Source organism: Physeter macrocephalus, chromosome 6 (genome assembly GCF_002837175.3).
Source record: "Physeter macrocephalus isolate SW-GA chromosome 6, ASM283717v5, whole genome shotgun sequence".
Classification (NCBI taxonomy): Eukaryota; Metazoa; Chordata; class Mammalia; order Artiodactyla; family Physeteridae; genus Physeter; species Physeter macrocephalus.
The window spans coordinates 87,644,582-87,671,980 of NC_041219.1; the positions used below are offsets into that span (position 1 = coordinate 87,644,582).

General features: G+C 56.6%; 1 protein-coding gene across 1 annotated transcript; it reads left to right on the forward strand.

Moving 5' to 3' along the window:
- Positions 1 to 175: 175 nt before the first annotated feature.
- FIGNL2 (fidgetin like 2) lies at positions 176 to 27,096 on the forward strand. The gene is made up of 2 exons (XM_024123080.3): positions 176 to 260; positions 23,160 to 27,096. Exon 2 carries the CDS (start codon positions 23,171 to 23,173, stop codon positions 25,139 to 25,141), a length of 1,971 nt encoding a protein of 656 aa, XP_023978848.1. The 5' UTR covers positions 176 to 260; positions 23,160 to 23,170; the 3' UTR covers positions 25,142 to 27,096.
- The last annotated feature ends 303 nt before the right edge of the window (positions 27,097 to 27,399 follow it).

The window sequence follows — 27,399 nt, forward strand, 5'->3', positions numbered from 1 at the left end:
GCGGGCGAGGGGAGGCGGGGGTGGGGGTGGGGGTCCTGCCTGCGGGGGGAGCCGGGGCGGCCCCTTGTCCGGCCACCCCCACTGCCCAGTCCCGCTCCCGCCCGCGGCGGCCGCAGCAGCCGCAGCAGTAGCGGCTCCAGGATGGTGAGCGCCGCTGCCCCCCAGCCCCGGCCTGTCGCCCCCGGCCCGCGCCCCAGCCCCGGGGCCGGACGCCCCCCCAGGCCGCGCACACTCACCTAGGACCCGGCCGGGATGCCGAGGTACGGGGCCGCGGGCCCGGCGGGGGCAGGCACGAGAGCGCGCGGGCGGGCCGGGGTCAGGGGGTGGTGACCGTTCGTTCGGTCGGGGTGTCCGGAGCTTTGTCCGCGGGCGCGGGGCAGTGCGAGGGCCGGAGAGGGCGGGGGCTGCGGGGCGCGGGGTTCAACGAGGCGGGGGTCGAAGGGCAAGGCCAGCGAGAGACCCCGGCGGGTGCGTGGGAGCCGAGGGTCACTTCCCGGGGGGAGGGGGCGGGCAGAGAAGGGGCTCTCCTCTCCGCAGCCGACGGGCACCCTGTTCGCCGCCCCCTTTGGTGCGGAGGCTGCAGCAGTAGCGAGCAGCAGGCTCTGGGGGGAGCCTGCGGGATTGGGGGTGGGGAACCAGAATTTGCGGGTTCGGGTCCCAGAAGGATCCAGTGTCCGGAGCCCGAGGGCCGGCCCGAGGCCCCTCCCACTCCGTCAGGTCTTTGTCCAGCGGCCCCTGTGTGTGAGGGAGGGGGGTGGGGACTGGGTTCCAGGCCCGGAGATTCCCCCGCATCGTGACGGGGCAGTGACAGGAGACTGAGGCCACTTCGGGCCCTGCGGGTCCTGCGTCCCTCACGCCCAACCCCTGCCTTTCTTCTCTTCTGGCCCGGGAGAGCATAGCCCCCATCTCAGAGTCAGGGTGTTGCAGGAAGCAACTTACCTTCACCCGTGCGCTACAGGCTGCGAGGGTGACCCTCTGAGCTCCCGGCCCTCTCTCCCGAGAGCCCTTTAAACTTCCCCACTCCAAGAGCCCTCTCCTGGTCTGTCTACACAGAGATTCCCTTGCTAAGGAACCCGCTCGATAGAGGGTCCTCCGCTAGGGTTGGGCACACAGTAGGTGCTCAGCAAATGTAGGCCCCCTTCTCCGTCCCTGGGCGGAGGAGGCCTGGGAAGGGTTCTGCGCGGGGGCGAGTGTAAGTGGCCTGGAGTCTGCGTCCAGAGGCAGCCAGGAGCCCAGAGCGCAGCGGTGGGTGGACGGGTGGGTGGGCTGTTAAAGGGACGGTCACTAAATCAGGATTAGGCCGTGGGGCTGTCAGGCTGCCAGGCCCTGTCTCCATGGATACCTAATTTGGAGGAGAATAGAGGACGGAAGAATGTTTGTGTTGTCGTCCGCGCGGGCTGCCGCGGCTGAGCGGACTCCAGCCCTCGGCCAGGCAGCGAGGAATGGGGATCCGTTTCGAAGCCCACTCTGGGCTTCCGCGGGGCGGGAGAACTTCTCGGTTCTTGGGGCCCAGAGCCTTCCCTGTGGAGTCGCTGGAGTGGGCCAGGTGATGCAGTGGTCCAAAGAACTCTGACCCTGCACAGGGGAGCCCCAGACCCTTCCAGAGTCCAACCTGAACCCCTGTGCATCGTCCTGGAAGCGGCCGGGCTGGGGTTCCTCAGAGCCCCCATCCCGGAGCTCCTATCCGGGAGCAAGCGCCGTCCTCCGCTGCGCTGTGACCCCGGAGGACGGACGCGCTGCGCGGCTCGTGGCTGAGCGCCGCGGGGACCCAGCCGCACGCCGGTACCCGGCGGCCGCCGGAGCGGCGGGGCAGGGGGCGGGACGGGACTTACTGGGGTGGGCGAGAAAGGGGCGGGGCCTGCCGGCCAGCTTCACTCCACCGGGTGACAGGCCTCGTAAATCCCCCTCTCCCGTATTTAACGCCATTTCATTTATTTCCACTTGATTCCACTGGTGTTCTCAGCAACCACCCCTGTAAGGAGTGACCCTCGTGCCCTCCCTGTAATATCTTCTCGGGGGAAAGCCCTCTTGCGCCAAAGGGAATTAGCTCTGTGGGCCAGCGGAGTTGCTCCGGGGGAGGCCCAATAACCCCCACTTTTCAGGGGGACCCCCATCTCCTCAGGAGAAGAAGAGGAGGGCTGAGAGACACAGGGATGAGTTTGACCTCCGAGGGCCTGCGGGATTTTCGGGCTGTGGTGTAAGGGTGGGCTGGGCTGGGCTGAGGATCCCATGAGTGGACAATTCCACTGCGCCGACTGGAGCGGGGCAGGAGAGGGACCAGACCGGAGTGTGTTGTTCTCAGAGCCCTTTCCTGCCTTCCTCCTGGTCATCCATGGCCACAGCTTTTTATGGAGCAAGAATCCCCTCCCCTCCCCTCCCCTGCCTGGGCTGCAGCTTTATTGCTGAGACCTCAGACTCTCTCCACGCAATTTCACGCCTCTCTGCCTTTGCTCTGGCTGTTCCCTCAGCCAAATGCTTTCCCATTGTCCCTGTCTCTCCACAACCTCCACATTCTTCAAGGCCCGACTGGGATGCCACACTTCCTCCATATACCCTCTTCAGAGCCCGCAGCTCTTGTCACTTGCTCCTCCCTACATGTTCTCCTAACCCTGCACCTGTGCCTCCTGTCAGCCTCTGAGGCTGAGTCCACACTAGGCTTTTCCTCCTGGAGGACAGGGGTGGAGCATACACTTCCCCGTGCCCCGTCCCCACTGGGGACGCCTGGCACCTTGTGGGTGCTCCATAAATATTTGTTGGCTGAATAAAAGGGGTTTTGTAAGGGCAGCCTGCAAAACATGGCATCTGGACACTTCCAGGCAAATAACTCTGTGCTCCTGGGTTGGGGGAGACCCCTGGGTGGGTCTCTTCCTCCTCCTCATTTGCTGACCCTCCCCCATCCCCAAGTCCGGGGAGGACTTTGCCCCTTCCTTTCCCCACAGACCAGCATTCTTTCCCTGCCATTATCATCCTGTTAAACAGAGAGGCCAGTCAGGATCCATATGGATCACATTAACAATTGCTTATTATCTGGGCCAAGACTGCCCCCACTCTCCACCCCCAGCTCCTACTGCTGCAGTTGCTGGACCCTTAGGAGCCCAGCCTTCCCGCCTCCCCCTCCCCCCACCTCTGTCAGCCAGGGATCGCAGGGGACAGGCTGGTCTCCCTTGCTCTCCCTATGCCTTCTAGCAGAAGTTTGCTTCTTCTTGACTTGGCTGGCAGCTAATGACTCCTCCACCCGATTTAATGAAAACCAGGTTCTTTGTGGGAGCATGGCTCAGTGAGGTTCCAGGGCCGCTGTGGAGAGAGATGGACCTGAGGCCGGGTACACCTGTGGCCCGCAACACCGAGAGCCTCTGCCTTCCCGTGGACAGAGGCTGTGGGCTGGGGTAAGCCCCACTAGGCCGACCATGGGGTATACTGGTGCCTTCTGCCATCTCAGCCCTGGGCTGGCCCTGCTCCCTTTTTGGAGCTGGCAGGCTAGTGAGGAAGATCAAGGCAGGAGAGACCCTACAAGGCTATGTGGGTCCCAAGCCTTATGCTACAGTCAAAGAAGCAAGATATCTTAGAGTTTTCCAGAGTGGCTGCTGAGGTTGGCCTTGAAGGATGAGGAGTGGAGTTTATGTTTAAATGCATGTAGCCCAAGAATACTAGGAATGGGAGGGGTCTTCAAGATGACCCAGTCCTGGGTCCATAACTTTTTATTGATTTACAGACCCCTCAAAAGCCATCCCCAGAAAAATGCACTTCCATCACTCGATACTAGACTTTGCCTTCTGCTTTAGAGGGTTCTTGGACCCCGTGACACCCATGGGAACCGTACATCAAGAAACCCTCACCCCAGTCCAGACACCCCTGAAGTGCTGAGAGCAGAGTGGGGCCTGCAGCCCAGCACTCCTGCCCTCCACTTGGTGCTGTCTCCATGGAAGGTGGACAGGATGAGCCAAGAGACCAGGGGTATCGGACGGAGCTGCTGGGCCAGCCTTTGAGTGGGAAAGGTTCACACTGCCTGGGTCGGGGTATGGGCTAGTCACCTCTGAATGTGTCACCTGGAGAGAGGAGGTCCAGGGGTTGTTTTGTTTTAGGACCCACTCATCCCCAGGGACAAGGATGAGGGGCAAGAGAGTCTAGCTCTTCTCTGAGCACTCTCTTAAGCGACTTGATGAATCGTAGCTAATATTTATTTACATAGTGCTTATTAAGTATTCTATATCTCATCTGAGAAATGGTACTAATCATGGTGCCCTCCTCATAAACATCATCATGAGGATTAAATGAGTCAGGAGCCAGAAGCCCCGAGTCCCAGTCTTGAAGGACTGTGGGCCTGTGAGAGCCTGGTCAGAAATGCAGGGGACAGTGCTCAGGGCTGTACAGATCTTCCTTGACTTACGATGGGGTTATGTCCTGATAAAACCATCGTAAGTTAAAATTATGGTAAGTCAAAAACACATTTAATACACCTAGCCTACTGAACATCATAGCTTAGCCTAGCCTACCTTACAGGTGACCAGAAAACTTCCATTAGCTTACAGTTGGGCAAAATCATCAAACACAAAGCGTATTTTATTTTATTTTATTTTATTATTATTTTTTTTTTTACAAAGCGTATTGTATAATAAAGTGTTCAATATCTCATGTAAGTTATTGAAGACTGTACCGAAAGTGAAAAACAGGATGGTTTAATGGGTGCAGAATGGTTGTTTTGTATCAGTTGTTTACCCTGGTGACGGCATGGCTGACTGGGAGCTGCGGCTCACTGCCACTGCCCAGCGTCACGAGAGAGGATCCTAGTGCACGTTGATCGCTAGCCTGGGAAAAGATCAACATTCGCAATTCAAAGTACGGTTTCTACTGAATGCGTATCGCACCTTTGTGAAGTCAAAAAGTTGTAAGTCAAACCATCGTGAGTTGGGACCATCTGTGATTGCTGTTGGTGTTGACATTTTCCTGCTTGGGCCAGCCAAGGAGAAGGGATTGCAGTGGGAACCATCCAGGTGCCTGGCTCTCTTTTCCTTTAGTACGGAGGCGTGGACAGTCAGCCTTTGCAATTCACCTTGGGGACTGGTGGTGGGGTGGGGTGTTCTCAGTGAATGGTAGCGTTAGGCAGTGGCCTCCGACCAACGTCCGTAGGCCCCAGTCCCAATTTATGATGACCGATCATGTCCCCCACCCGAGGGGCCAAGCCCTGGGCTGCAGTGACCCTGCCACTCATCAGGTCTAATTGCCCTGGACAAGTCACATACTCTGTTTATGTCTCTAGGTCTTCATCTGCAAAATGGGGGTAAGAACACTAGTGAGTGAGTTCATAGGTGATAGAGGTGTTGGTGTCACATAGTGTGTCCTTTGTCTCTGAAGTACACGCCTACCTCTGGTGACCCACTTGGTGATTCGGTACCCACTGCAGAGAACCAACTCCCAGCGTAGGAGCAAGGAGAAAAAGGGGACATGTGTGTGAAAGTTCTGGCCCAGGGCAGGGCTTGCCCAGGCCATCTTTGAAGCTCTTTCCAAAGTAAAGTCAGGGGAGGAGGCGGGGCTCAGGAGGTAGGTGAGAGGGGAGCCAGCTTGGCTACGTCTGGAATCCGGGAGATGGAAGCTGCCTCCCCTCACTGCCTGGAAGATTCAAGCCACCTGATCCCCTGCCCAGTGCTGGAATTAATCAATCAGGGATGGATGGGAAGATGTGGCAAAGAGGCTGCATTTTATTCTAACAAACCTGGGTCGAGCACCTGCTGGGTCCTGGCACTGTGCCAGGTCCTGGGCGTATCTCAGCCAGGTTCCAGACGGTGCCCAGGGCCGGGATTCCTGGGCCCCTGAGACTCCCCACACACTCCCCGGGCACCTACATACCAGCCCCTGAGCTGGGCTTTCCTGCCTCGGATCTTCCATAACAACCCTCGGCTTCCCATGTGGCCTGGAAGGAGCAGATCCCATCCTTAGCCCTGGCGCTCTTTCCTTTGCTGCAGGCACCCACGTGAAGCACTGCTACACTCACCTCACACTCAGCAGGGCCCTGAGCCAGGCCCAGATAGTTTATCTGGGCAGGCTTTCATCCAACAAGCATTATTTCTGATGTGGTCCCACTTTCCAGGAGCTTACAAGAGAGTCAGGGACCAGCGAATAGGCAAAAGGACAGGCTAAGCTTTCAGAACCGCTCTCCTTGTTTTCCCTGCGTAGGAGGGAGCCTCCGACGGTCCTTGGGCTGGGGAGCGGTGGACAGGACCCAGGATGGGATGGAGAGGAGAGACTTGGGAAAAGACCACTTCCTTCACAGCAGGGCCTTGCATCTTCGGCAGAGTCCCGAGGAGACTTCTTTTTCCCCCCCGAGGGAGGCTGTTCATAGGTGACAGAGGCCCTAGTTTGGGCTCTTCCTCTCCTCTCTGCAATTTTTCTGGGTCATCCCCCCTTACATGTCTAATAGGCACTGCAAACCCAACAAGTCTAAAAACTGAACTCCTGACCAACCCCACCCCGATGAGGCAGCTCCATCTTTCCCAATAAGGGGCTCAAACCCCAAAACTCTGACCCGAGAGGGCTACAGTATGGAAGTTGGTGACAGGAGAATGGCCATCCCACACAGAACACGGGTCACCTGGAAAAGGAGCCCCTTCAACAAGTCTAAAAACTGAACTCCTGACCACCCCACCCCGATGAGGCAGCTCCATCTTTGTGACTGTGGGAATTAGGAAACTGGGAGAGTCCACCTGCTGCTGACTGGCCTGTTGGGCCCTCGGATGCTCGAGAGCCTGGGGTGTTTTTTCTTCTTTCCAGGCCGGTGGGGAAAGAAAACTGGCGAGATTCGGGTTATACTGCAAAAAGACACCTCCCCCTGCCTCATGTTCTCCCACATCTACCCGGTCTACCTGGAGGTTTCTGTTGGGGCAGAGGGCCTCCAGGGGGACTTTGGCCACCAGGGGGGATCGCCCCTCCCGCCCAGCTCCTCAGAGAGACAGCGGTCGTTGGTGGCCAGACGCTCACCCCTCTAGGAAGGGGCTCCTTTTCCAGGTGACCCGTGTTCTGTGTGGGATGGCCATTCTCCTGTCACCAACTTCCATACTGTAGCCCTCTCGGGTCAGAGTTTTGGGGTTTGAGCCCCTTATTGGGAAAGATGGAGCTGCCTCATCGGGGTGGGGTTGGTCAGGAGTTCAGTTTTTAGACTTGTTGGGTTTGCAGTGCCTATTAGACATGTAAGTGGGGATGACCCAGAAAAATTGCAGAGAGGAGAGGAAGAGCCCATCAACTTGCCCAAGAGTGCCCCTCCCTGCAGACAGCCTCTCGTGTTGAATGCCTCTACTGATGGGGAGCTTATCACTTCCAGAGACAACCTACATGTTCTCAGACAGCTAACATTAAGCCAGAACTCTTTCATGGCAGATTCGCCTCATTCGAGGATGGGGTGGGGGGGGAGCTGAGGGCCTGCACAGAGCTGCCACCCAGCACCATGTCCTAGCTTGGTGACTTCGACAAGTTAACTGTGCCTCAGTTTCCTCCTCTGTAACATGGGAGTAACAATCATACTTCCTTCCTGGGGTTATTGTGAGGATTACATGAGCTCATGTGCTTACAGCAGTGCTTGGCACGTGTGCTGGGGTCCCAGATCGGAGCAGACAGGAGTTGCTGTGGTTGTTTGGTTTTTGCCTAGCACCATCCCCCCCACCATTTCTCTTTCTGTTCCTGTGTCCCCGCAGGTGCAGGGGGCCACCCCCTCGAGGACAGCCCTGCCCACTCACGCCCAGGTAGACCGGCCAGGCTGCATAGCTGGAGTTACTCAGCTGGGCTCCCCCAGGGCTGGGAAGGGAGTAGGAGGGGGCAGAGGCAGCCGCTGGGGAAGCCTGGGTAGGCTGCCTGGGCCTGCTCCCTTACCTCTGCTCTGCTCTGGCCCTGTGCAGGGTGTCTCTCACACACCCCTATGCATGGGGAGGGGGGTATTTTGGGGCCCGGGAACATAGGATCACACAGACTTTAAAGCTTAAGCCTTTTGGAGGTCACATGCCACCCAAACTGACTCAAGTCAACCTTGGATCTTAAGCTTGGCTGGGGGGAAGGGGGTGGGGTCTGAGAGGGAGCCTTTGTCTCTTGGGCTAAACACCCGTGATCCGTGATCCCGGAGGAGCTCATGAATAGAGTTGTATTCCAGTGTTATTAATTCCCTTTGTAGCCCCGTGTATTGAATATTTTAAAAATTCTACCCCCTCCCCAGGTTGATTAAGGTATAATTGACAAAGTAGTCCCAGGTATTATTTGCTTCTTAATTGAGGTATAATTGACATATAACATTAGTTTCAGGTGTACAACATAATGATTTGATTTTCGTATATAGTATGAAATGGTCACCACAATAAGTCTCGCTAACATCTGTCGCGATATATAGTTACACCTTTTTTTTCTCTTGTGTATTTTTATCGTATGCACTGACAAATACTTTTGAGAACAGGCCACAGGTTTACTAGATTGCACAAGGGGCCTACGACTGAACACTGGTCAAGAGCCCTGACCTCCTCCCCCTCCCACAGCCATTCAGGGCCAAGTCCCAAGGGACGAAGGGCCCCAGATGCAGATCCACGAGGAGACAGGCACTAGGAGGGTCTCACCCAGCCCCGGGCAGCAGGGCTGCCCAAGCCGGCCAGTAACCCCAGTGACCACAGCCTCCTCCGCCAGTGCCCGCTGCTGTCCCCACTCTGTGCTGCGAAGCCAAGTGCTCCCCAAGATTCCCGGGGACAGGAAAAGTGTGGCTCGGGATGAAGTTGGGTCTGGCACAGCGGGTTCTCAAGAGGGACCTGAAGGGGCATGTGACATTATCTGGGCATTTTCTAAGTTGGACAGAGGGCAGAGAGGGGGCAGGGCCCTGGGGCTCCTCCTTCTATTGGCAGAGGAGGAGTGGGTGAGAGGTGCTCCAGGACACAGGGCAGCAGGGCCAGGGGTCAGGCAGGACGTCCAGGGAAGCCGTGGTCTGGAACTCAGTTCCCCCCACAGTCCCACCCAGCAGTTGAGAGGGGCAGGACAGGGGCCTTACGCTGCAGGGTGATGCCTCCACTCTGGGGCCCAGCTTGGAAACCGCCCTTCTCTCCTAGGGGTCTCTCAAGCGCATTGGATCCTTTTGGCGCCAGGGAGTCTCCCCGACCCTGCCTTTTTCAGGCTGAAGTGCCTGGCCAGCCCTCTTGGGAGCCAAGTCAGAGCCAGGCCTGGTGTCTTGCCCCAGCCCCTGGCTCCCTCCAGCCACTCTTGAGAGTACCACCCTTCCTTCACTGCCCTCATGCCAGCCTGGGGGCATGCTGGGACATGCTGGCTGCCCCATTTCACACCGGAGGAAGCAGAGAGGTTGAGACACTTGCCCCACATCTCAGAGGCTGACCCACTCCCTGCATCATCTGAGCCCTAGGAAGGAGGTGGGACTGTGACCTCCAGATGGACCCCTGGGCTTGCCAGGGTGGGCTCAGAGACCCCCAGCCCCAGGTCAGTCTTCAGACACCTGCCTAACTGAAGTCACCAGTGAGTCCAGGCTGCATTTGAGGGTCCCTGGGAGCAGCCAGTGAAGGTGAGGAAAGGAGGAAGAAGGGAAGGAGTGTGTCCTGCTGTCCAATGGGCTCGCACCATAAACCCCTCCTAGCAGTCTGTTGGGGGGACTCAATGACGTCATGGAGATCGAGCTCCGGGCCCAGGAGGCAATGGCCTCTGGGAGATAGCAGCCTGACCCACCAAGCCCTCCGGAAAGCATGGACATAGGGTGAGCCCTCCCTCCCTTTCTGTCCTGTCCCAGGGCCCAGCAGTTAAAGCCCCCACTAACCTGCTCCAACACAGCTCAGGTAGTGAGAAGAGGGCGTAGTAGGGTGGGCTGTGCTGCCCTTAACGCAGTTACCAGCCCCGAAGACTCGCTTTACTTGTCCTTGATGAAAATTCTACTTGCTCAGTAGGGCCACTCTCAAGCAGGCATGGAGACAAGCCAATCAGCTTTGCTAACTTTCATTGAGGGCCGAGTGGCTGATAGCCCAGAACCTCCCAGAGCTGTAGGTAGTTTAAAAGAGGACGCCTGTTAACCAGAATGGTTTTCTGTTACTGAAATTTCAGGCAGCCTAAATAAAGCAAACAAAATTGAGGTAGGTGGAGACAAATTGAGTTTTCTTTGGAGGATGGGGTAAGGGTGATAACTAGGCCAGTTCTCCCTACCTGCTGTCTCCAGGGAGATGGATGAGTTGGGGATAGGAAACCCGTATACCTTGCCCTGTGTTTCTGGATATCTTCCCAGCCTGCGGGAGGGGTGAGATTGTGTGGCTGGAAGGAGAGGGCTTAGAGCATCTCCCAGCAGCTACAGCCACCAGGATGAGGGTCAAGACAAAACATGGAGGGGCTGTCGGAAAGAAGGGAGTGGGCAGGAGAGCAGGGCTTCAGAGCTGGAAAAGTGATTAGCAGCTCTGATGAGGCTGAAGTCAGCCCCGGCAGCCCCGGGGCAGCACAGGAGAGAAAAAGAGCTGTCATTCATAGAGGGCAGACCTGATGAGTCCCACCAAAGGCAGCCAGATCACAGTGGGTACAGGCAGGTCCCCAAGCCCTGGGAATGGATGTGCCTCATGGGGGTTGGGGATGGGACTGAGTCTGCAGATAAAGCGTTGGCTGCCTGTGTCCTGGGTCTGGCACCCCAGGACCTTCTGCAAGAGAGGGGAAAGCCCAGGAGCCATGCCCAAGTTCCTAGGGGAGTAGATGGGCCGTTTGATCAGTGAGTGTGTAAATTGGGATTTTATGGATCGCTTATTCACTGCTGGAGCTGGGGCCCCCAAATTCCTCTGTGCCCCAGAATGCTTAATTTAGTCCTGAGCTTTCCCCTGGGAGAGGAGGGAGGACAGCTCCCCACAGGGCCCCCTCCCCTCCTGCTGTGTCTCCTCCCAAGGCCCCAGGCTTTGTCATTGCAGGTTGAGCGGTTCAAATGTGCTAATACACTCCCTGGGGGCCGCTGGGCAGTGAGACTTACCCTTCGGTGCTGTGATTGGCTAGAAAGACCATGGGAGGGAGTTCATGGCAGCAGCTGGCAGTGTGTGTGTGTGTGTGTGTGTGTGTGTGTGTGTGTGTGTGTGCGCACGCGCGAGCGCGCACACGCGCTGTGCGCCTGTTTAGGGGGGGTTTGCGGGGGGGGGGCTGTCCATCCTGCTCAGACCACTGGGCAGAGACAAAGGATCTTCATCTAGCCTGCAACGAGGATTAAGTACAGAATAAGCCACGTCCCTACCTGGTCAAGCTGGTTAGGGAGCCCACCTGTCCATCTTTACATCCTCTTATTACCTCTTGACGTGGTGGGACTTATTCAATGTGCCCTGAATGGATGGATGGATGAGTGACCACATGACTGAGTGCATTTTTAACTGGGGTTGTGTCTGCTAGAATAATCCAGCATCTACAGATTCCTAAATCTCCCCCTAAGATTCCTAAGTACTCCCCCCTTCTCTCACTGCTGACACAAGGGCGGGCATGAAGGACTGGCCAGGCCTCAGGGGACACAGCTGTGACTCCTAGACTCTGTTGCACTGGAGAGTGCTTTCACAGTGATCACGTTTTTCCCTGCTGGCCCCCATCTGTCCATGGGATTTGATGAGGATGAGGATGGTAGGAGAGGGGGATGGGTGTTAAGCAGCTGATGGGGGAGGGAAGGAGGCACAGACTGAAGGGCCAGATGACAAACTGCCCTGTCCTACTGTCCTCTCCTCTTCAGCCTGCCCCTCCTCTGCTGGTGGCAGGCGGGACAGGCTGGGCTGGCGGGGAGTGGTGGGTTCAGCTCATCTGCCCTCCCTCCCCGGCTCCTGGGGAAGCTGGAGTCCTGAGGAATGGAATCCGAGTCCTAGGGATGTCTTACCTGGAGACCTTAAGAAGTGAGACTCCATTCAAGTTCAAGAGAAAGCGGCGGAGGCTCCAGCTGTAGTGGGAAGCACCCTGGCTGCAGAAGCAAGTCCTGGCTGGGATGAGAGCAGCACTGTCCCATGGAACTTTCTGCAGTGATGGGGACGCTCTGTGTCCGCGCTGACCATGCAGGTGCCACTACCGCATGTGACTAGTGAGAGCTTGGAGTGTGGCTAGTGCTGTCGAGGAAATTCCTTTAATTGAATTTCACTTTAATAATACATTTTTTATTTTTAAATAATTAATAAGTAATTATAAGTGATTTAATTTTAAATAATTAGTACATTTTAATGAATTTAAATAGCTCCCTGTGGCTAGCAGCTGCGATGTGGGCAGCACAGGATTAGAGCCTGTGTTCAGAGGTGGAAGCCAGGCTCTTGGGTGCAGATCCCTTCCTGCCTGTGTGACCTTAGGCGGGGTTCTTCGCAGCGTGCGGTGCCCCCTCCCCAGTCTGTCAGAGCACCCCAGCCCCAGTGTGGGTGGGTGACCGAGCGGCCCTTAAGAGGTCCTGGCCGGTGAGGGGGCCCAATACCCAGGGACAGACCAACAGCCCGGGGTGGGAAAGGAGTGGCTGTATAGAGCTCTAGACTTTGAAGCATCTTGGAACTTCCTTGGGGTGTCAGTCCTAGAAGGCTTCCTGGAAGAGGGGGTGGGGAGCAGGCTTGGGCTGGAGCTGTGCCTGAGAGCCTAGCCCTGAGGGGGCCCTGTGTTTGGCACCCAGGCACCTTGGCCAAGGCTGAGGTAGGGAGGGGCTGGCAGGATGGGCTGAGAATCTCAGCTTCCCCTCTTACTAGCTGTTGTGACCTTGGGAGAATCACTTCCCCTTCTCTGAGCCTCCATTTCCTCTTCTGTAAAATGGGGAGAATATGTTTATCTATCAGGGAAGTTGTGAGGATGAAACTGAATGGTAATTATTCAAGTTCTCTGCAAGCACTAGAAGGCTGGGAGAAAGGGAAGGTTTATCCTCAAGGGTGCTCGGCCCCTGGCCTGGCCTCTCAAGACGACAACAGATGGTCACAGCTTGTCTGTGGCCCTGACCGCGGACACAAGCAGGGATTTCTGCACTCTCCCCTCCCCCCAGCGCGTGTGCGCACACACACAGCCCAGATGGGGGCTGCTTGGCCAGCCTCCTGCTGTTTGGCATTTGACATATGAGGAGTCCAGGGCCAGAGCACACCCCACGCCCCCAGCCACCCGCATCTCAGAGAGGAGCCAGACTGGCGGGGAGGCCTTACTACCTTGAGGAAGCAGGATCCCAAGGGCCCTGATCTCTTTACCATGTGTCCGGTGGCCTTTGATGGGAATTCCATTGCCCCTTTTGTCCTCTCCCAGAGGCCTGGCTGGGGGAAGAGAGGAGGAGGAAGATTTTTGGGGGAAAAAGAAAAAAAAAAAAAAAAAAAAAAAAGGTGGGGTCCCTGGGAGCCTGGGTGTCCTTCAGCTCCAGCCAGATCAGGGCTGGGTATGTCCTCTGCTGTTCACAGACGCGGATTCCCCTTCCAGGCGATCCCTCCCCATCCACTCCTGAAGTAATTCCCTGGCTTTGCCTCTTACCACCCTCAACAGCTCCTGTGGGCTCAAATTTAGTCACCTGGATTTTTTTTCTTTATTTGGACACAGAAGCATTTTCAAGCCTCTTTGCTCATCCATCCATCCATTCATCCATCCACTCTACAGAGTCTATTAAGAACTTACTGTGCGCTAGGTACTGTCCTAGGTGCTTGGGATATGACAGTGAACAAAACCAAGTACATGCTTTTATGTAGCTTTCCAGCAGGTACAAGAAGATAAAGCAACAAGTAGGTCATATTATGATGAGTGCTACAGAGGACATCAGGTTGGGGGGTCAGGGTCTGATGAGGTGACAGCTGAGCAGAGGCCTGGAGTGAGTGAAGGCGTGAGCCGTGCAGAGATCCTGGGGAAAGAGTGTCTCAGGCACAGAGTGCAGCAAGGCCAGGGCCTCTGAGGTGGGAGCAAAGCCAGTGTGCGGGGAGCAAGTGAGGAAGCCAGTGTGACTGGAGGGGAGGCGCCAGGGGACAGTGGTGGGAGGGGAGGCCTGGAGGTGAGGGAAAGCTGATCAGTGGGATGAGGTCGGCTACTAGGAGGACTCTGGCTTTTATTCCCAGTGAGACAGGAGCCTCTGGAAGCTTCTGGGCAGAAGAATGACCTGCTCAGACATGTTTTCAAAGGTCCTGTGGCTACTGCGTTGCGGCTAGAGAGTGGGGGACAAGAGTGGACATGGGGCGGGGAGAATGGGAGGCTGCTGCCGTCCTCTGGGTAAGAGATGTCGCCGGAGTGGTGAGAGGTGGCTGCAGTTTGGATAGATTTGAAAGCCGGGGCCAGTATGATTTGCTGGTCTGAGGTGTGAAAGAGAGAAGTTAGAGGTGACCCCAAGGTTTCCGGCCTGAGCACCTAGAAGGGATGAGGCTGCCGTTTCCTGAGGTGGGGAAGACCCAGGGTGGGAGTAGTGGGTGGTGGGTAGGTCGGAGTTGGGTGAGAAAGTCAGAAGTTTGATTTTTGGACATGTCAATTGTGTCCATTAAACATTTAAGCGGGGAGGGGTCAGGAAGAAGGTTGACTATGCCAGCGGGGTGTGCATGGGGGCGAACTAGGCTGGAGAATCCTCAGTGTACAGCCGATGGTCAAGGCCGTGAGCCCGGATGGGGTCTCCAAGGAATGAATGTGGAGAGAAGTCTCCAAGGACTGAGCCCTGGGCTCAGCGAGGCTCAGAGGGGAGGGGTGAAAGGAGGGTCTGAAAGAGGTGGAGGAGGAGAGGGGGCGGGGCGCCCAGTGAAGAAGCTTCAGGAAGGAGGGGGGATCGGCTGAGTCCAATGCCGCTGAGCTGAGGACTGGCCATCTGACTGACTGTCAGACTTAACAACGCACACGCAGACAGCTGGAACGCTGGGCGTGCAAGCCTGGATGGAGGGCGTTCAAGAGAGAACGGGAGGGGAGGAATCAGAACTTGTAGTATAGGCATCTTTTAAACTCTTTCTTGTTTTTGTTTTGTTTTTTATTTTGGTAAAAAGCAAGCAGAGTGCAATAGGATGTAGTTGGAAGGGGACCAAGAGATCCTCTTGAGCTCCCCCGACCCCAAGATGGGAAAAGGAGCAGCATGTTTGTGGGCTGATGAGGATGACCCAGTAGAGGGGGAAACTGGTCATGCAGGAGACGGGAGACTTGAGGGAACACAGTCCCCGGGCATTGAAAGGGGATGGGATCCAGGCGCAAGAGGAAGAACAGCCTGTGTTCTTATTGCCAGGAGGGACTTTCTCCAGCTCTCCCCAAAAGGCAAGGGGTCAGTTAGGGCTGGAGTGGCCAAGGAGGATGCGTGAAGGAGGAAGGACCTGCCGTGGGCCTTGAAAGATGAGAAAGAGCTAGTTGGCACAGGGAGGGCTTTCCAGTGAGTGGACCTGGGTGAGCAGAGCCCTGTAGGCTGGAATGAGCAGGGCTGTTTTCCAGGTTTCTTTTGGCTCCGACCATTCCCACCTCCTGGCATGTGACCCCTTCCTCATCTCCCTATGGCTCTCCCTTCCCCCTTCCCCAGCTCCAGTTCGCCACCATTTTTCCAGCCAAGGAGTGAGTTTAGGGACATGGAGGGGAGTGTTGAGATCTGCTGGGTGGACCCCTGCTCCCCTCCGGGGTCTGCTCCTCCATTTGTATCCTCGCCTTACCCGAGCCTGTGGAGGTGGGAGAACACTGGCCAGAAGGAGGAGGCCCTCTTTCTGACCTTGGGCAAGCAGGACCTCCTCCCTGGGACTCAGTTTTATCATCTGTAAATACTCTCTACTTAGGTGGGGTGTTGGGTGGTGAGTGATGACACGGATGTGCCAGCACTCCCTGCTCAGCTCGGATGCGAACACACCCCAGTGCTTTCTGTCTGCAGAGACCCATTTTAGGTGCTGCTCTGATTCCCCACCGAAAATAGGCTCCACTGCCTCCCAACTGCCAGTATTAATTCTCTTCTTTTCTTTCTTGCTCTTTCATTCTTTCCTCCTCTTTCCTTCTCTTCCTTCCCTTCTTTCTTTCTTTTTCTTTCTCTCCATGCCTCTTCCTTTCCTTTCTTTTCTCTTCTCTTCTTTCCCATGGCCATAACCACTTTCACCTTATCTTCCCTGTGAGATGGTAGAGTTGCAAGGACAGGTTTGATCCAGTTTCGCCCCTGTGACAGCTGCTGCTCAGTGGCTGGCACTCTGAAGGTATATGAAAGTGTTTGCTGGCTGGACGGAAAGAAGACAGTGAACCTGAAGAAAATGGGCTGCGGCCTTTGTGGTGCAGAGTTTCGTAGCTGCCTCTCTGGCCTCTTCCGGTTCATCCCCTAAACACTTATTGAGCCCCACCCACGCTAGGCCCTGTGTCTAGGGCCGGGTGCTGGGGGTCCAGCTGTGCTGGGGGAACAGCTTCCTAGATGGTGGGGGCAAGGGCTGAGGCAGGTGACCTGTCCTGCCCTCCAGAGGCTCCCGGGTGCCCTCCCTCTCCTCTCCTCTTGCAGTAACTGGGGGTTGGCACGAGGGGGCGGGGCCCAGTGGATGGGGGAACCGTCCCCTTCAAGCTCTGCCAGGCAGCCGGAGACCCCCGGGGCATCAGTTGTGAGCGAGAGACAAAAAGCCTGGGACAAAAGGCCTGTGGGAGCCGTGGTGAATAGATTAATGAGATTTCCATACGAGGCCCAACAATGGGATTCTCCGCTCCAGCCCCTTTGTCCCAGGCTGAGATAATGGAGCCCGAAGAGCTGGCTCAGGAGGGTGACATCGGCCCTTCTCCACCCAGGCCTGGAGCCATCACACAGCTGCCCCTCCTTCCTGCCCCGCCCCCAGCCCTGTGGGTCAGGGAATTCTGAACCAGAGAACTTCTGTGAGATGGGGAGGGCGTGTTAGGGGCCCCCTTCGGGAGTCGGAGGGGGGTGTTGACACTGCATGGTTGGGGTCCCTTCCCACCTCAGCCTGTATAAAACTCATTTAAAGGGTTCCTAGCGAGAGCAAGTTTGCTGTCCATCATCTACACCATCTCATTTGACAGCTGAAGAAAGTGAGGCTTGGAGAGGTTAGGTGTCTTGCCCGTGGTCACACAGGGACAGCTCAGGGTGTCTGCTGCCTCTTGATGTCAGAGTGAGGGTGGAGGCGTGTGTGAGGGAGGAACACACTCCTCCTGCGTGTCCCCCTTTCTCTCACACTGCTTCACTTCCAACACCAGACCTGTGGGTTTTCCACACACCAGCCAGTTCCGGGACACCAGCTGGGGGTCCTACACGTTTAACTCAATTCTGACACAATCTACTGGAGGTAGCGGCAGCTCCCACGGGTTAAGGGCCCAGTCCTACAAGACTGCCCCCTTCAGATGCCAGTCACGAGTCTGGGCTGTTACCTGTGCTTCTGACCAGTGGGGTGTAAATCAGAGGTTCCCACGACCCCCTCCTCCAGTTCGATTAATTTGCTAGAGTTGCTCACGGAGCTCAAGAAACCAGTTTACTTACTAGATTACTGGTTTATTATAAAAGGATTTAAGTCAGGAACAGCGGGATGGAAGAGATGCGTAAGGCAGGTATATGGGAAGATGCATGGAGCTTCCATGCCCTTTCCCAGCAGCCACCCTCCCAGCACCTCCACGTGTTCACCAACCCAGAAGCTCTCCCAACCCTGTCCTCTGGGGTTTTTGTGCAGGCCTCTTACACAGCCAACAGCGATTAAGCCGTTGGCCACTGGCGATGGAGCTCAGTCTCCAGCCCCTCTCCTTTCCCTGGGAGGTGGGGTGGGGGGCGCTGAAAGTTCCAACCCTCTAATTATGGCTGCTTCCCCTTGCAACCAGCCTTCATCCTTGGGTTTCCTAGGAGCTTTCCAAAAATCACCTCATTAACATAAACTCAGGTGTGGTTGAAAGGGGCATGTTAGGAATCACAGGACACCAATTTCATCTTTATTGCTCTGAAGCTATTTCAGGAACTCGGACAAGAGACCAAATATTATAATGAAAGATGCTCCCGTCACTCTTATGCTTAGGAAAGTCCAAGGGTCTGGGCAGCTGTGAGTCAGGAACAGTGGATGAAGACTAAATATTGGGCTGGCCAAAAAGTTCGTTCGGGCTTTTCTGTAAGATGTTACAGAAAAATCCGAACGAATTTTTTGGCCAACCCATATATATTTCTTATCGTAAATCACACTATCACAGCCTGTGTCAGACCTGATGCACGGAGTGTCCTGGGCCTGGTCCACGGGGATCGGAGAGGCCCACGAGGACTGAAATCAGTGCATTTAGTGCCTTGGCCATTGTAAAGGCCCAATCACTTCCCTCTTTGATCCTGGAAGACTTCCTACAAATGAGGGGAGGGTTTTATAGAATTCTTTCCTCCCCCTCCATCCAGCAATTCTTTCTGTTACTATTTATTGACCACCTATGAGTTTGAAGGCCTGCACTCTCTGTGTGTGGAGTCAAGTGGAGTTCCAGCCTCCGAGGGTCTGCAGAGAAAGAACTGCTTCAGGAGCCTGACCTCCTTTGCTCCCCAAAGGGTGCAGTTTCAAAAAGTGGCGTTTTCTCCACAGAGTCCCAGCCACCCCCAGCGAAGGCCACACACCCAAATAAGGAACTGTCTGCCCAGCCTACAGTTAACTTGGGATCCCCCAGGGGGAGGTGCTTCCAACTGCAGGTTTGAAGGGTAAGCATACAGCACTTGAAGCATAGCCACATTCCCAGGTAAACACCGAAACACGTTTCCTTAGGGCCAAGGAAACGAGCTTTGGTGGAGGCTGTGTCATGGCCTCAGGCTCTTCTCTCTCTGTGAGTACCAAGGGCTAGACCAGGGAGATGGTGCAGCCAAGAGGTCAGGGCCTGGGCCCTGTAGTTAGACTGCTGGGGTCTGAATCCTGCTCCCCTGGGTAACAGCTGTGTGACCTTAGGGGTGTATTAATCTCTCTGTACCTCAGTCTCTTCATCTGCCAAATGGGGATGATGACAATAGTATTTCTCATTGGACTGTTGTGAGGGCTACACAAGACAGTGCATAGAGCACAGAGAAGGGGCTGGCTCTGCCCCCAGTGGGGACAGAGAGGAAATGGCATAAGGACCAGTCTGTCATATCAAAGCTGAAACATTCTTCACATTCCTCCAACCCCAAGGGGAAGTGACTTGTTCGGATTCACTCAGCAAGGTTGGGCCACTGCTCAGGTTCCTAACTGTACCACTTATCATTCTACTTTATATCCGATGACGCTGCACTGTGTACTTATGTTATCTTTTTAAATCCTCATGGCCATTCTGCAAGGCATGTTATGCCCTTTAACAGATGGAGAAATTGAGCTTCAGTGAGGTTAGGCAGCCTGCTCAGGCTCACGCCATAAGTGTTTGAGCCTGGATTCAAACCCAGGTCTCTCTGATTCAAAACCCATACCTTCCCCCGAGTCCCCCAGGCCTTCCATCATGTGTAGCTCAGCTGATGTAGGGACTGCAGTGTGCCCTATGAACCTGGATAGGAGGTGGGGTCCCTCTCCAAGGGAGATCCCTCCAGCTCCTACCGGAGGCTGGCTAGCAGGAGCTTGGGCGGGCCACAGGCAGGCCCCACCTCCCCGTGTGAGAGGAGAGGGCTGTAACTGGCCTGAGGGTGAGGGCAGGGAGACAGCATGCTCTACCCTGCTATCACTGCAGGCAGAGAGTGATGCTTGAGCGAAGAATGAAGGAGAAGGGCAAGAGATGGGCTGGTAGTTAGTGGGGGACTTAGGGTATAGGAAGTCTTTTTGAAAATGGGAAAGAATTAAGCTTGCTGTGGGGATGGAGCCAGGCCATGGTAATGGGGAAGAATAGTTAATTAATGGGGCAAGGTCCCAGCCTGGGCCAGGTGGGGTCATGGGTTGGGGTGGAGGGACACTCAGGCCGCCTGGCCTGCAAAATGGATGCAGATGTAGATAAAGGTGAAAATAGAAGGCCAGAGGTGAGGGAGACGTGCCCCTGGCGAAAATGGAAGAGAACGGCCTGGAGCGGAAGGCCAGTATGTGAGGGGATTGAGGGTAGAGACAGTCTCCAAGTGGGTGGCATGAGCTGTGATGGACAAGGGCCCCCTTGGGCAGGGGCTAGGAGAGCCTGGAAGGGGCTGAGCCCGGAGCAGATGAGATAGACAGGTGTGGAGCTGGGAGGACAGGTTCGGAGGGCCAGAGGTAGTGAGTTCCTGGAGTCCACAATGGCTGAGGTGGAGTGGTTCAATGCGGACCAGGGCCTGAGTGCTTGGTCTGGAGTGGGGACCTGAGTGAAGACTGCTGCAGGCCAGGGCAGGAGCTGGCTGAGGGGCAGGGAGGATACCGCATGACCGCGACAAGGAGGAGCAGCGGATCTGGCAGTGGGTGAGGGAAATGGCGTGTGAAGAAGTCCAGGCCCAGAGCCTTCCTTGCTGTGTCTATGTATGTCCTTCTGGGAGGGGCCACCCTTTTCCCCCAGCATGCCCAGTTTAATAAGTTCAGGGAAAGTGCTCTCATCAAGTTCAAACCTCTTTTCCCTATATTAAGGAGCCAAAGCTCCTTATCTATATTCACAGATAATAGTGAATTTTAAAAAAAACAGGTTTGGGGGGCTACGTCATAACACAATTTTTACACTTGTATGACTGATGTTACCACATATAACCCTGCAAGCAGAACCACTTGGGATTTCTGATATCCCAGGACATTACCCCTTTGACAATAGGTAAAGCCTCTGTTCTTCGGAGACCCCTCGGTAGGAGCTGCATATCTGCATCCCTCAGACCTCACCCTCAGTTCTGCTGTCTCTGCTCTGCTCTCTTGCCATTGGTGGCCAGGATCCCCTCTCAGATGGAGGCGAAACAAATCTAAGAACTTCTCTTTTAAAGATTTAGTATCCGTGGCTCATGCCTTCCCTAGGGCAGCGGGGATGAGGGTAAATAGTTTTATTTTCAAAGACTGTCCTCACCCACTGACATCAGGTTACAGCCATAAGAGGTGATACAGTCAGGCTGCTGCAAGTAAGGGCAACTGTGGAGAGCCTGAGAAACGGTCTGATTACTTTCAGCCTCTTCTTCTACCACTCCCCCCACATATACCCACTTGCAAGGCTCCAGGGACCCAACAGTTCTTGGTGCTCCCTCTAGGCTTACAGCGTATGGTTATGTAGGTTGTGCACTGCACAGGAGCCCTACTTCTAAAGGGGCACAGTTCACATCATAGACGTGGTACATGTGTACATTTATTATGACAATTTTCCAGAAGGTGGCAGTAAGGCATCTTGAAGGCGGGAGGAGGGCATATGAACTATTCCGGCCCTGGCTTTCTCAACGCACTGTGCTCTGCATCTTTGAAGGGGCTGGAACCCTCTAGCCGGTCTGGTCAGTTTTGGTCTCTCGCCCTTCAAGGTCTAGCAAAGATACTCCTCCCTGGTGAGGCCTTCTCAACCAGGCATGGCATGTTCCCCCGAGCCCTAGAGCTCTGGGCACAACCTCTCTTTTCCCACCTCATAAAGGATGTTGTCTGTCTCCTCCACCTGGCTGAACCATCATATTCACCTTTCAACCTGCCCCCATGCCCAGTGCAGCTCTTAGTATGTGCTCAATAAAAAAATTTTTTAAAAATTTTATTATTTATGGCTGCGTTGGGTCTTTGTTGCTGCGCGCAGGCTTTCCCTAGTTACGGCGAGTGGGGGCTACTCTTTGTTGTGGTGCGCGGGCTTCTCATCGCGGTGGCTTCTCTTGTTGCGGAGCACAGCCTCTAGGGCGCGTGGGCTTCAGTAGTTGTGGCACGCAGGCTCAGTAGTTGTGGCTCGCAGGCTCTAGAGTGCAGGCTCAGTAGTTGTGGCGCGCAGGCTTAGTTGCTCCGCGGCATGTGGGTTCTTACCAGACCAGGGCTCGAACCCGTGTCCCCTGAATTGGCAGGCAGATTCTTAACCACTGTGACACCAGGAAAGTCCCTCGATAAACTTTTGTTGAAGAAAGAATATTGAACCTGTAAGGTTAACTTGTCTTATCAAAAGCTTAGGTTTGAAAAATAATCATCAGCAAAGATCTTCTCTGGCATGTCATGGGGCCATTTAGTCTTTGAGATGTTATCCTCGGATCAGGCCAACCAATTGGAGCCATATGCCTGGAGAGTGCTGTTCCCCAGGCCTTGAATCCCTTTTACCAGTGTGGCCCACGCCTGGACTGGTGCTGAGGGACAGTGGACAAAACAGCCGAGTTAACACTTCTGCCGTGTTTACGGTACGGCCACTGAAGAGGCCACTTTTATTACATCTCACAGGTCGGCTTCCTGAGGTAAATGAAAAAAAGTTCCATGATCTCTATGCCAGGAACATTTTTGCTTCTTTTGAGTATGATGGTTTTTTTTTTACTTTGCAAGATGAGTTATTTGGTTCCTGGGAAGCTCTGAGACAAATCTGTGACCCACTTTCTATCATGTGCACTAACTTCGCACTGCTGTGAACTGACTTTGTCCCATCTTCTCTAGAAGACATATATGTCTTTTCTAAAGAAACTTTTTGTACTGTGGTGTAACATTCTGTGAACGAGGCAGGTGGCAGCACCTGCTCTTTGTACACAGTCGTCATGGGCAGAATTGGGTCTGGAACCCAGGTGCTCTAACTTCATCAGGTAGAGACTAAAAGAAACCAAGTAGAAAGGAAGTGAATGCTTCTGGGTCAGCCTCTGGGGTTTCCCAGGGACGATATGGTGCGGCCACTGACACTGGCATCCCTCACTTCAGGCCCAAAGGGAGCCCCTGAAGCCTCAGGGAAGGCTAAGGTGAACAGAGCATTTAGGACTATCAGACTGCTGGGCCACCGCTAGGCCAGGGGCCTTTACACAACCCCAGTGCCTCTGTAGTGCCTAGCACATGGTGGGTGTGCAGCAAATAGCTGTTACTGAATAAGCCCCACCTGGGTTTGACTATGCCCAGGGCTGGGGGCTGGGGAAGGGGGGACTACCCATTGCCTGACCTTTCACTACAACAGGTCTAAAAGTAAGGACCATGTGTCCTAGAGGGCAGGGCTGGAGAGGCCAGGACAAAACAATAGTTGTTACCTAGAAGGTGAAGTTAGGGCCAAACATGTCATTTTCAGATCCATCTTGGATCTGCGGAAAGTATTTTCAGATAACTTAATTGTGGGACATGAGGGGCAAGTCAAATATGATGTTTTTGGTGCCAGAAGACGGCCTGGGGAGGGTGGAAAGGTGTGGGTGGATGCTGGAAAACCAGCCTGTCCCAAGCTAAGGTTTAAGAAGGTCGGCCTGTGTCTGGCAGTCGACGGGTTCTCAGAGGCTCTGCAGGGTCTCACTAGACTCTTCTCTCTCTTGCCTGAAGCTCTGTCGAAGATGCACTGGACACCGGAACACGCCCAGCCCCTCAACCAGTGGCCAGAGCAGCACCTGGACGTCTCCTCCACCACCCCGTCGCCGGCCCACAAGTTGGAGCTGCCCCCCGGGGGTCGCCAGCGCTGCCACTATGCTTGGGCACACGACGACATCTCTGCCCTCACTGCCTCCAACCTCCTCAAGCGCTACGCCGAGAAGTACTCGGGGGTCCTGGACTCGCCTTACGAGCGCCCCACCCTGGGCGGCTACGGCGACGCCGCCTTCCTCAACGGCGCCAAGGGGGACCCCGAGCCCTGGCCGGGGCCGGAGACCCCCTACCCCTTGGCCTCGCTCCACGAGGGCCTCCCGGGAACCAAGTCGGGCACTGGGGGCGGCTCCGGGGGCCTCGGGGGTTCCCCGGTTTTAGCCGGTAACCTGCCTGAACCCCTCTACGCCGGCAACGCGTGCGGGGGCCCGTCGGCGGCGCCCGAGTACGCGGCGGGCTACGGCGGGGGATACCTGGCGCCCGGTTACTGTACGCAGACCGGCGCCGCGCTGCCCCCGCCGCCCCCGGCCGCGCTCCTGCAGCCCCCGCCCCCGCCGGGCTACGGCCCCTCTGGGCCTCTGTACAACTACCCAGCGGGTGGCTACGCCGCGCAGCCGGGCTATGGGACCCTCCCACCGCCGCCCGCCCCGCCCCCAGCCCCCTACCTAACCTCGGGCTTGGCGGCGCCCACGCCCCTGCCCACGCCCGCCCCGTCCCGGCCACCGCCCTCCTCCTACGGCTTCCAGGGGGCCTCGGAGGCCGGGGTGTCGCTGAAGCGCAAGGCGGCCGACGAAGGCGCCGAGGGCCGCTACCGCAAGTACGCCTTCGAGCCCACCAAGGCCCCGGCGGCCGACGGCGCCTCCTACCCCGCCGCGGACAACGGCGAGTGTCGGGGCAACGGGTTCCGGGCGAAGCCGCCGGGAGCGGCGGAGGAGGCATCAGGCAAGTACAGTGGCGGCGTCCCCCTCAAGGTCCTGGGCTCCCCCGTCTACGGCCCGCAACTCGAGCCCTTTGAGAAGTTTCCGGAGCGATCCCCGGCGCCGGCTCCCCGCGGGGGCTTCGCGGTGCCGTCGGGGGAGCCTCCCAAAGGTGTGGACCCGGGGGCCCTGGAGCTGGTGACCAGCAAAATGGTGGACTGCGGGCCGCCGGTGCAGTGGGCGGACGTGGCGGGCCAGGGCGCGCTCAAGGCGGCGCTGGAGGAGGAGCTGGTGTGGCCCCTGCTGAGGCCGCCCGCCTACCCCGGCAGCCCGCGCCCGCCGCGGACCGTGCTGCTCTTTGGGCCGCGGGGCGCCGGCAAAGCGCTGCTGGGCCGCTGCCTCGCCACACAGCTGGGTGCCGCGCTGCTGCGCCTGCGCGGAGCCACGCTGGCTGCGCCGGGTTCTGCCGAGGGCACGCGCCTCCTCCAGGCCGCCTTCGCGGCTGCGCGCTGCCGCCCGCCCGCGGTGCTCCTTATCAGCGAGCTGGACGCGCTGCTGTCGGCTCGGGAGGACAGCGCGACCGCCGCGGGCGCGCTGCAGGCGCCGCTCCTGGCCTGCCTGGACGGCGGCTGCGGCGCGGGAGCCGACGGCGTGCTGGTCGTGGGCACCACCTCGCGGCCCGCGGCCCTGGACGAGGCAACTCGCCGGCGCTTCGCTCTCCGCTTCTACGTGACGCTGCCCGACGGCCCGGCCCGCGGGCAGATCCTGCAGCGGGCGCTGGCCCAGCAGGGCTGCGCGCTGAGCGAGCGGGAGCTGGCGGCCCTGGTGCAGGGCACCCAGGGCTTCTCCGGGGGCGAGTTGGGGCAGCTGTGCCAGCAGGCGGCGGCCGGGGCGGGCCTCCCGGGGCTGCAGCGCCCCCTCTCCTACAAGGACTTGGAGGCGGCGCTGGCCAAGGTGGGCCCTAGGGCCTCGCCCAAGGAGCTGGACTCGTTCGTGGAGTGGGACAAAATGTACGGCTTCGGACACTGAAGGCGCTCCGTGAGGCCGCGGGAGCCGCCGCCCGCCTCCCCGCCCCTCTGTTTGGGAGGGACGTCTTTAACCCCACCGGGCTGGGGGATGCGGAGTGAGGGATATGGGGTGGGGGAGAGAAGGGGGCTGCCGGTGGATGTTTTTTTTTCGTGGGAAGGAAAATGCTTCTGCTAGGCAGATAGATGCCGTATGCGCTGTGTACTCAGGTTTTTCCTATTTATTGTGGACGGGAAGCTCGCCATCTCGGCCCCGCGGACGGAAGGCCCGGGGCCGAAGGAACTCCTGCTCTCTCGCCACAATCCTTTTGTCTCCTTGCTTTGTGAATGGCTCCCTCCCCCTCCTCCACTCCCCCTCTCTCTGCGTTCGCGTAGTTTTCTTTCCCCGTCGCTTTGTCACTGACCATACCTCGTACCACACCGCCCCACCCGCGCTGGCTCTGTTTCTCTTTTGCTCCTCCCTCCCCTGTCTCTCCATCTATCACCCTCTGTGCTTCTGTCTCCATCCCTTGCTCTCCAGCCGCTCGTCTCTTGGTCCCTCTCCCTGCCTTCTGTCCCTCACATTCAAAGACTGCGGTGTCCCTTTCAGGAGATCTGGAGGTCTAGGGGCTGAAGAGGAGGGGTAGGGAGTCCCCTCCCACCCCGTATCCGTCACCCAGCTGAAACCCTGGGTCTGTGGGAGTCAAGAAAAAAAAAAAAAAAAAAAAAGTAAAAAAAACACCCAAAGAAGGGTTTTTTGTTTGTTTGTTTTTGAGGGGGGAAATCCCAGAAATGTAGCTTGTTTAATATTTTAGGCCTCTTATTTTTGTAAGATGTGTAGAATTTGCTGTTTTTCTTTTTCTTTTGACAACTCAGGAAGAAACTGACCTCAGAAAGAATGTTAGATTTTGGCTGCTCTCCTGTGTGTGTCCCCACCCACCCCTTCGCCCCCAGGGAAGCAGATTCTCCCAGAAGACTCAGAAAGTGAGGCCTTTCTGAGTGGGGAAGGGGAGAGGAAGACCCAGAGGCCACACTTAAACCCCTGTGCTTCTTGGGACAGAAGCAGAATGTATTGCTAGGGCTTCCTGCTCAGGTCCAAGGTTGTAGGTGGGGGTGAGGGGGATTGGGTTGTGGAATTTGGGAGGAGGTAGGTCTTGTTCCCTTCCTGCTGGGCCCACCCCTCAGCTTAGTGGGGTGTTTTCTGTGGAGGGTTGGTTATCCAGAGTTGGGATGCCCTTGTCTACTGCCTGCCCCAGACCCAGAAAGGAGGCTGAGAGGGCCCAAGTGGGAAGATGACCCAGGCAGAAAGTCCCCAGAGAGGTCATCCCACCCGGCCCTTGTCTAGGCAGACGTCCCCTGTGGCTTACGCTAAGGAGATTTCCTTGGGAGGGGAGATAGTCTGGCCACAAGTGGTTGGGCACAAAACTGACTGCAGACTCCGCCTCCCGGGCCTGCTGGGAGGCCCTGAGGAGGGGTGAATGAGCATCCGTTACAGAAGGTTCTGTGGGGACTTGTACTTCTCCTATTCTCATAGAGTCCTAGGTCTAGAGCTCCACGGGCTATGAGAGGGTGAAAGAGATGGGCAGGCAGTGTTCCCCTGAATAAACATTGGGAGTTTATTCTCAGTCCCACCCAAACTTTCCCCGGAAGCCCAGGCTTGGGCGCCCTCCCTCGTGAGAACCGTATGCTTCTTGCCACCAACTCTCCTTTGATGGGGCTTTGGCAGTTTGCCCCTCCCCCTCAGGGAGCCCATTTCACAACTCTGACCTTTGGTCCAAAGGTGGGGGGGACAAGCTGTCACCCCAACTCTTCTTTCTCCCACCCCAGCCGCCTTTCCTGTTCCTTGCCACCCTTACAGCTCCTGCAGTCTCTGTACCACCTCCCACTACTAGCTGAAAGGAAGTCCGTGGGGGACATTTCAGGTGCCAGGGTGCTGAGGGCCTGTGCTGGCTTAGGAGTGCTAACAGGAAAGCTGCTCTGTTTTCCCCCCTTTCCCCCCATGGTCCCTGGCCTTCCACTCCTTGGAGCTGGCTGATTGCAGGGCTTTGGTGCCTCAGAAACAGTGGGTGCAGGGTCTTGGCTCCGAAAGGCCCTTGTGGGGAACAGGGAGTGAGCAGGTCCTCTCAGGTGTGTATATGTATATGGGGGGGGTGGAGGGCATTGGGGAGGTGGGGTTGGGATCCCAGCCTTCCCTTCAAGAGGCAGGCAGCTCTGGGGGTTGGGGGAAGAGCTCACTGACCAGGACCCAGGGCCCCCACTGCCTCTTCTCCTGGCCTCGGGGAG